Source organism: Dreissena polymorpha, chromosome 14, assembly GCF_020536995.1.
Source record: "Dreissena polymorpha isolate Duluth1 chromosome 14, UMN_Dpol_1.0, whole genome shotgun sequence".
In the NCBI taxonomy this organism is placed as follows: Eukaryota; Metazoa; Mollusca; class Bivalvia; order Myida; family Dreissenidae; genus Dreissena; species Dreissena polymorpha.
Window position 1 is genome coordinate 5,447,853 of NC_068368.1, and position 10,108 is coordinate 5,457,960.

Genomic DNA, 10,108 nt, shown 5'->3' on the forward strand with positions numbered 1-10,108 from the left:
GTCTGCACAGGCTAAGCACGCATCCCAGATAAGCCTTGCAGTCTGCACAGGCTAAGCACGCATCCCAGATTAGCATTGCAGTCTGCACAGGCTAAGCACGCATCCCAGATAAGCCTTGCAGTCTGCACAGGCTAAGCACGCATCCCAGATTAGCCTTGCAGTCTGCACAGGCTAAGCACGCATCCCAGATAAGCCTTGCAGTCTGCACAGGCTAAGCATGCATCCCAGATAAGCCTTGCAGTCTGCACAGGCTAAGCACGCATCCCAGATAAGCCTTGCAGTCTGCACAGACTAAGCACACATCCCAGATAAGCCTTGCAGTCTGCACAGACTAAGCACGCATCCCAGATAAGCCTTGCAGTCTGCACAGGCTAAGCACGCATCCCAGATAAGCCTTGCAGTCTGCACAGGCTAAGCACGCATCCCAGATAAGCCTTGCAGTCTGCACAGACTAAGCACACATCCCAGATAAGCCTTGCAGTCTGCACAGGCTAAGCACGCATCCCAGATAAGCCTTGCAGTCTGCACAGGCTAAGCACGCATCCCAGATAAGCCTTGCAGTCTGCACAGACTAAGCACACATCCCAGATAAGCCTTGCAGTCTGCACAGACTAAGCACGCATCCCAGATAAGCCTTGCAGTCTGCACAGGCTAAGCACGCATCCCAGATAAGCCTTGCAGTCTGCACAGACTAAGCACACATCCCAGGTAAGCCTTGCAGTCTGCACAGGCTAAGCACGCATCCCAGATAAGCCTTGCAGTCTGCACAGACTAAGCACACATCCCAGATAAGCCTTGCAGTCTGCACAGACTAAGCACGCATCCCAGATAAGCCTTGCAGTCTGCACAGGCTAAGCACGCATCCCAGATAAGCCTTGCAGTCTGCACAGACTAAGCACGCATCCCAGATAAGCCTTGCAGTCTGCACAGACTAAGCACACATCCCAGATAAGCCTTGCAGTCTGCACAGACTAAGCACACATCCCAGATAAGCCTTGCAGTCTGCACACACTAAGCACACATCCCAGATAAGCCTTGCAGTCTGCACAGACTAAGCACACATCCCAGATAAGCCTTGCAGTCTGCACAGACTAAGCACGCATCCCAGATAAGCCTTGCAGTCTGCACAGGCTAAGCACGCATCCCAGATAAGCCTTGCAGTCTGCACAGACTAAGCACACATCCCAGATAAGCCTTGCAGTCTGCACAGGCTAAGCACACATCCCAGATAAGTATTGCAGTCTGCACAGGCTAAGCACGCATCCCAGATAAGCCTTGCAGTCTGCACAGGCTAAGCACACATCCCAGATAAGCCTTGCAGTCTGCACAGGCTAAGCACGCATCCCAGATTAGCCTTGCAGTCTGCACAGACTAAGCACGCATCCCAGATAAGCCTTGCAGTCTGCACAGACTAAGCACACATCCCAGATAAGCCTTGCAGTCTGCACAGACTAAGCACGCATCCCAGATAAGCCTTGCAGTCTGCACAGACTAAGCACGCATCCCAGATAAGCCTTGCAGTCTGCACAGACTAAGCACACATCCCAGATAAGCCTTGCAGTCTGCACAGACTAAGCACACATCCCAGATAAGCCTTGCAGTCTGCACAGACTAAGCATGCATCCCAGATAAGCCTTGCAGTCTGCACAGACTAAGCACACATCCCAGATAAGCCTTGCAGTCTGCACAGACTAAGCACACATCCCAGATAAGCCTTGCAGTCTGCACAGACTAAGCACTCTATTCGAGTGCTTTACAGTATAACGTAAGCCATCATGGAGGGGGGGGGGGGTATAATGTGGGTGTGTGGTCATTTAATAGATGATCTTTCAAAAATAAGGAAAAAAATAATTTTTTTTTGGGGGGGGGGGGGATTCTGGGGTGGGGCATGGGGGATGGTTTGGGTGGAGTGCATTGTGGTATGTCAGGTAAGTGTTGTTTTGTCAAAGTATGAATCAAATGTGATCATAAATAAAGAAGTTATGGCAATTTAAGCAAAATGTTCAATTATCTAAGAATAAAAGGGGCCATAATTCTGTTAAAATGATTGATACAGTTGTCTGCTCTTGTTTATAGATTGGGATCATGTTGGTAAAGAAGTATGCAAAATATGAAAGCAATATGTCAAAGGACATAGAAAATATTTGAGGGGGTACGCAAACTTTAACATAGATTTATCAATAATATGCATATTCTAAGTATAAAAGGGGCAATAATTCTGTCAAAATGCTTGGTACAGTTGTCTGCTCTTGTTTATGGATTGGGGTCATGTTGGTAAGTCTGCAAAATATAAAAGCAATATGTCAAAGGACATAGGAAATATTTGGGGTAGTACGAAAACTTTAACATTTGCACGCTAACGGGAACGCTAACGCTAAAGCCAGGGTGAGTAGGATAGCTCCACAATATATATTTCATATTTAATAGTCGAGCTAAAAATTATTTCACAAAACATGGCAGCAGTCAAGTTGCAAATTTTAGGAATGTGATTTTTGAAACACCTCAGAAAAAGACAATGCACTATCCCTAAATGGTGTAAACTCTTCACTTTTAAATGGGCCATGCTCTGTGAAAAAGGGGTTCAATGACTGTGCGTAAAGTGTCATCCCACTTTCTGCCTAAAATGGATTTTTACTAATAAGAGACTTTCTTTAAACAAAAAATACAAAAAAGCAGAAAGTGTCGTCTCTGATAAACTTGTGCGGACAACACAGGCTAATCTGGGACAACACTTCACGCACATGCATTAAACCCCCTTTTTCACAGAGCACGGTTCAAAGAGAATTTGTACAATAAAGCGCTACATTGAACAGGAAGAAAACAGCTAAAAGGGAGCGAATTTCACTTAGATTTGTACTGCAGTAGCTTCCATTGGTACATGTATTCATATTGACTGGACGCATACCTGTTCTGTTCGGAGCAGGTGCTTGTGAATATCGAACTCGTCCAATAGCAGTGTCTTGCCCACCCGGTGCACCATCATGCTCACATGTGACTTCTCAAACGGCATCTTCAGAAGCTTCTTAATGTTCTAGTGAAAAACAAAATCATTGGTAGTAAACCATTGGATGTTCCCTGATAATGTTAATTGTCAATGGATGGATTAACTGTAACCCTGGTGAAAGACAATAAGCTTAATAATTATCAAAGCACAAAAACACCATGAAAGATCAGAAAACCTTCCAAAAAAAACATAGATCTGTTATGAAAAAATTCTTCAGAACAATATGTTGCCCTTACATTGTGAAAAAACAAGGGCTGTTTGTAAAACATGCATGCCCCCCATTTGGGCTGTCAGTTGTAGTGGCAGCCATTGTGTGAATACGATTTTTGTCACTGTGACCTTGATCTTTTACATAGTGACCTGAAAATCAATACGGGTCATCTGCGAGTCATGATCAATGTACCTATGAAGTGTCATGATCCTAGGCAAAAGCGTTCTTGAGTTATCATCCCAAAATCATTTGACTATTTCGGGTCACCGTGACCTTGACCTTTGACCTTGTGACCTCAAAATCAATAGGGGTCATCTGCAAGTCATGATCAATCTACCTATGAAGTTTCATGATCCTATGCGTATGCGTTCTCGAGTTATCATCCGAAAACCATTTTACTATTTCGGGTCACCGTGACCTTGACCTTTGACCTAGTGACCTCAAAATCAATAGGGGTCATCTGCGAGTTATGATCAATCTACCCATGAAGTTTCATGATCCTATGGTATGCATTCTTGAGTTATCATCCGGAAACCATTTTACTGTTTTGGATCACCGTGACTCTGACCTTTGACCTGGTGACCTCAAAATCAATAGGGGTCATCTGCAAGTCATGATCAATCTACCCATGAAGTTTCATGATCCTAGGCGTATGCGTTCTTGAGTTATCATTCAAAAACCATTTAACTATTTCGGGTCACCGTGACCTTGACCTTTGACCTAGTGACCTCAAAATCAATAGGGGTCATCTGTGAGTTATGATCAATGTACCTATGAAGTTTCATGATCCTCGGCCCAAGCGTTCTTGAGTTATCGTCTGACAACCACCTGGTGGACGGACCGACAGACCGACCGACAGACCGACATGAGCAAAGCAATATACCCCCTCTTCTTCGAAGGGCGGCATAAAAATGTGTCTTGTTCTGTGATAATTGGGCAAAATGCATGTGCGTAATGTGTTGTCCCAGATTAGCCTGTGCAGTCTGCACAGGCTAATCAGGGACGACACTTTCCGCTTTAATGGTATTTCTCGTTTAAATGAAGTCCCTTTTTACCGAAAATCTAGTTTAAGCGGAAAGTGTTGTCCCTGATTAGCCTGTGCAAACTGCACAGGCTAATCTGGGACGACACTTTACCTACATTCATTACGCCCCGTTTTCTCAGAACAAGACACAAATAATTAAATCTCTAACATGTTCATGTGTCACAACAGTCTATTAAATTCTTTTTTTGGTAAGGAACATGTACACCTGACTTTTATGTCCACAGTTTGTGTTAATCATAATCTGCAACAGTATTAACATGATTATCATGATAGACCTTTTTTATTAACCTTTTATTTTGTATCATTTAAACAATTGCAGATGTTTTGTAGTATGAAAACTAATAATTATGAACAAGAACTACAAAATGCATACATGTACGTGTTAAGAATGATCAGGGTGCAGATTCAACTGGGTTTTCAGGAGTTTACACACGGGCTGGACAGTATGAAGAACTTTGTTTTTGCAAATATCTCAAGTTATGCAGGGAATAATCTACATGTGCGTCCCGCGTCTATGACGCACAAATATGGAAATAGACGCATAGTTTTGAAATATGTGCGTCCACTCAGACGCATTGCTGAAACGAATCCGTTAACACATACGCGAATCACGTTAAGTACGAACCATCTTGGGTATGAGTCTAAAGTGTAGCGATGAACGCTGAGTTTAACCAAATGAGGCTTGAAGACTGCAACAAGTCTTTTGATTGGCTCTAGTCGAGCCGCTGCTGTATAATACAAACCAATTAGAATCGACCATTTAAATAGAGTGTGTTATGATATTTTCTATGGTCCCTGGATGAAAATCTGCTTTAACTTTTTGTAACTTAGTCATAAATAATACAGAAAAAATGCCTCCGAAATAAGGTGTTGAAGCTAAATCCAAAACAAACAACTCTTAACTTTAATAATGGTAGGCCAACGGCTTGCAATTCGGACATTAACAATAATATTATCAAGCTCGCAATTCGGATGTTAACAATAATATTATCATCGATTTGAATCAAGTTGAAATGTTGTAACAGGTTACATTCATGTAACAGATAATTTAAAAGCCTATGTGAAGGCAAACAAGATAGTGATGACCCTGAATTTGCATTTTTGGTTTCAACATGTTTTTGAGATTATTAAAAGTTTATTGCAAAATATAGTTATTGAGCTAGTGTGATTTAGACTCATTTTCTTCACTACTTGGTATCTTTCAAAATTTGGGACCCATTTTTTTTCAAGGTGGACTCATTAATTTTGGCCTGGGACTTATTGGTCTAAAATCTGCGAGTTCAGGGACCCATAGATAGTAAATTCTAGATTATTCCCTGGTTATGGAAATACATTTGCAAAAATCTTTAGTGCATAAAAAGACAGTTTTTTTCTTGCACTTTGCGCCGATATCTTTTGCTACAACAAAAAATCCTTGAATACATCTGAAATCAGTGACAAAATTTCACATTGCGTGAACCAAACTGTGTAGAATACCGGGTAAATCAAATTTTTAAACGAGAGCACAGGCTCATTAAATAAAGTAATTTTGATGTATTTCACATTGCCATAAGCAGCATTAAAATATGTCTTTTATGCACTAGTTGAATTTTTTTTTAACAAATTGTTTTTAAAAGGTATTTGAAAAGAGCACCACTTACTGTTGTGTTAACATCCATTAACATTTAAATGGGAACCCCACAAAGTCACATGATCATGCACCCTGATGATGTAAACTGGTGGAAATCCACTTGTATACTTACTGCTGCATGTGTGATAACATCCACCTCCCCTGCCAAGTCTGGAAAGTTGTGGGCCATATCAATACTACAAAACAAAATAATATACAAGTCACTTAACCAAATTATATAATTTTACCACATATCCTGAAATCGACAATTTAATATTGTAAATAATTCTAAAAAAAGATAAACTTAATAAGTTTCAAATTGTTAATCAGTAACTTAAGAATATTGTAACAACAAACATTTTTTATTCTTATAAATGTATTATTTGTATGACAATAATAATCATAAACAAGATAACATTGAGACGAATTTTCTTACCAAATTTCATGCAGATTGGACAATAAATGTGGCCTCTAGTGTGTTAACAAGGCAAATGATGGCGCCACACAACACACAACTGGACAAAAGGTGATCACAAAAGCTCACCATGAGCACATGGTGCACAGGTAGGCTAAAAATGAGCTGTCCCTGCATTGCATGATTGAATACTCTTCTGCTTTAAACTTAATAATTATCTCAATTAGCTTATGATTAATCTTAAAACTATAACAACATCAATAAGCTTAAATTTAACAAGAGCACCGCATAACGGGTGCCACGCTCAGCTGCGAAAGCTAGTCAGATTTTTTATTTTTTTTAGAGGTCACAGTGACCTTGACCTTTGACCTAGTGACCCAAAAATGGGTATGGCATGTAGAACTCATCAAGGTGCATCTACATATGAAGTTTCAAATTTGTAGGTGGAAGGACTTTGATTTTAGAGCCAATGTTAAAAACCTTTACAAACCTTGACAGGGACGGAGGACACGACGAGCTGGCTATGACAATACCTCGGGTTTTCTCTGAAAACAGCCAAGCTAAAAACTGCTTTGAATACAGTTGCTTCGTCTGACTTGATTACTATCACAGTTATATTATCAACAACAAAAAAGTTGCTTTTTATCTACACCTAGAAAACTGTGAGGGAGTTCTGGCTGTATTCCAGGTCAAGTCTCGCACATGCTGTTCTAGCTCTGAGGAAGCCCTAAGCCAGTTTGATGGGGGAATGTTCAGGTCTGTGTGAATGCTGAGTGGAGAGAACGGTGCGGCAAAGTGTACTATCCCATGCTTAACCTCGGCCTCTGACCGGACACTTTTATACGGGACAACTGCAGTGCTTTTCCTTGCTGGCTTCTGCATGACTGGCACCAGCTGCTTGTCATTCTGAAACAACACCATAGTCAATATATATTAGCATTAAAACAAGATGGCCGTTAGCCCTTAGCCACTCACCTGAGACTCAAATAAACTTAACTAAAACTTAAAGTGGAGTTCAGAAGAATAAAAGTACTTTGTAAAACAAAAATACTTAATTGACAGGCACATTAATTTGACAAATTTTTGATGATGTAAAATATTCCCAACACAAATGTTAATGTACATATTAAGACCTAATGGGGGACACATCTACTGGAACAATTGGTTACCAAGATAGCCAGTAGCAGGTTCTCACTACAGTCAGCAAATGTGTTTGTCTAAACAGCGATTTTTTTCCTTCTTTATAAAGAACCGGAAAACGTCACTTTTCCCATTGGGAAAAACTATAAAATTTCCCAGTTGATGTCCAAAAAATTCCCAACTGAAGGTTTCAAAGAAAAAAAAAAGTTTAGTGCAATATTTAGCTAGTTTCCTTATGAAGTTCTATGGCTTGAGTTTAAGTTAATATAATATTGACAACATCAACACTTAGTTATCAATTTTAAAGTATTTCAAAGCAAAAACTCAAACACCAAATTCCCCTTTGTGAAGACTTTCCCGATTTCCGGGTTTCTTGCGCAATTTTTTCCCAATTTGGCTGGTACCAGTACTTTTCTTATTGGGTAAAAAAAACGCTGCTATACAAAGTAAATAAGTCACTTGTGAATTATTAATAGATCTGTATCATCAAATGGAGAGACTCCAATTACAGCTCCTAACATACCATGCATATTTTTCTAATGTGAGTAACAAACGTGAAATGTACACATCCATTTATATTTATCATTCAGAATTAGCATAAACCTTGAATTAACAAAAACATCAAGTTTTATTCAATTTTGAAGAAAACATTATTATTAGCTTTACTCTTTGAAATTGGTTTTCTCAGTCTTGAAACTTTAATCCTTAAACTAAGTAAGCACTGTAAGTTTTAGTACCAGATAATTTTTTTAAGTCTAGGGGTATTAACTCATGAACTTTTCAAAGAAATATCATTATATCATTTATTACCCCCTTATAAATACCCCTGATTTTTTGTTTTTGATGGATACACATTCATACAGTTCTTTTCAACAATAATAGATTTGAGGTATGTTTTATAACATCCCCATTTTATGTATATCTCTTATATTCTTTTTTTTTAAAGATTCATGCAAAAAAATCAAACAAAAAGTCGAAACTTTAAAATAAATAGCAGTAATCACTAATCCGAAATATCTGTCCGAATATTATTATCGTTTAGTAAAAGCTTCACAGCAAATTTTGAGAATATTTCTTGTACTAAATGACAGTATGCATGTGTGCAACATTACCTTGTTTTGTAAATCCCCAGACATGATAACATTTATATTTTTTAATGAAAACTTGGCAACAGTTTTACTTCTGGAACTTTCGTGTGAGTTGTTGTTGTATTAATTGTTTAATATGCGGTTTAGCGGTCCTCATCCTCCGCGTAAAGATATGATTGGTTTCGATAATAGCTATGTGGTATTACGCACAGGTATTGTTATAATATATATCATTTGTTTCGCGTTCGAGCAGTTTTTTCCCAATGGTAGTTTCCATCTTGTCCATTTCGCCACACGTTTTCGGTGTAAAAGGGATTGTTTCAGGATTGTCTGGTTCCTTAATGGGGTAAACTACTCGCTATATCGGTCAATCATAAGATATTTTATCTTAATTTTCATGATTTCTTCTCAGCTTTAGTATCAAAAGTTAAGTTAACTGAATTGTTTTTACTGCTTCTGTGCAGTGCTGACCGTTAATAAGATAAAGGGTATTTGTTGGATTCGATGAAATATCGATTTTATTTCACGAGTGATCATATAAAATAATATTTTTACGAGTGGCGCAGCCACGAGTGAAAATAAGTATTTTTTATGATCACGAGTGAATAAAAATCGATATTCCATCGAATCCAAAAAAAATTCTTTTTATTGTATGCTTTTTTCACCGCTTATTTACATTGCAAAAGAGTTTAAATGGATAATTTCGCTGGATTTATGACGTCATATCGTCGAAAAAATGATGTCATTTCGCAGTAAATCAGTGAAAAATATCGATATTTTTCACTGTTATTTTTCACTGTTTAAAACAGTGTAATACCAGTTTTATTTCACTGATATTTCTCTATAAACCACCGGAAAGCATAAAATAAAGTCGCTGTGTTGTGACTAAAGTCGAAATAATTTGACGTTATCAGAGACGTAGATAACATGTTATCTACGTCTCTGGACTTTATTTATTGATTTAGAGCTACTTTTATATAGCAGTAAAGTAAAGTGTCCTCACAGAGGGTGCCAGTACAAATTCAAATAATAAACATGCGTATAACGGTAATTAATAATGTATTTATTTTGTCGCTATGAGGCGGTGGCCGAAGTTGTAATCTTTGTTTTGTTTTATGTTTTCTTAAAAAAAAACTTTCTGGTGGTAACAATATTGAATTTCCTAATGTGTGCATGGAGTGTCCAGTAATAAAAATAGGCACACACCGTTTGCATAAACTAGTATGGTGCTTTTGAGGCGTGGGCTCAGGATTTTTTATTGGGCCGGAGAGCGGATTATTAAACCATTAACTTTTAAATTTTAACCATTAACAACCGTTTAAAGGGGCCTTTTCACAGATTTTGGCATATTTTTAAGCTTGTCATTAAATGCTTTATATTGATAAATGTAAACATTGGATCTTAAAAGCTCCAGTAAAAAATCAAGAATAAAATTTTAAAAAGGAAAAACAGTAGCCGGTACCAGGTCTCGAACCAGTGACCCTCGGAGTCTATAGTTAGTCTGTAGTAAAAACGCATTAGCCGTTTCGTCTATCCCGGCTATTATATACACAGGTTAAGTATTTTATACCTCATATAAGCAATCTTCGTAGTTTC

The 10,108-nt window shown here is 38.5% G+C and overlaps 1 protein-coding gene across 1 annotated transcript in view; it reads right to left on the reverse strand.

Moving 5' to 3' along the window:
• LOC127857944 (erythroid differentiation-related factor 1-like) overlaps positions 1–8,667 on the reverse strand; it is a 49,233-nt gene extending 40,566 nt beyond the window's left edge. The window contains exons 1-4 of the mRNA XM_052394720.1: positions 8,537–8,667; positions 6,937–7,190; positions 6,003–6,066; positions 2,906–3,031 (exon numbers count right to left, since the gene is read on the reverse strand). Of these exons, the coding sequence (XP_052250680.1) occupies positions 2,906–3,031; positions 6,003–6,066; positions 6,937–7,190; positions 8,537–8,560 (468 nt within the window). The 5' untranslated portion in view covers positions 8,561–8,667. The remainder of the gene's footprint in view (positions 1–2,905; positions 3,032–6,002; positions 6,067–6,936; positions 7,191–8,536) is intronic.
• Positions 8,668–10,108: the final 1,441 nt, after the last annotated feature.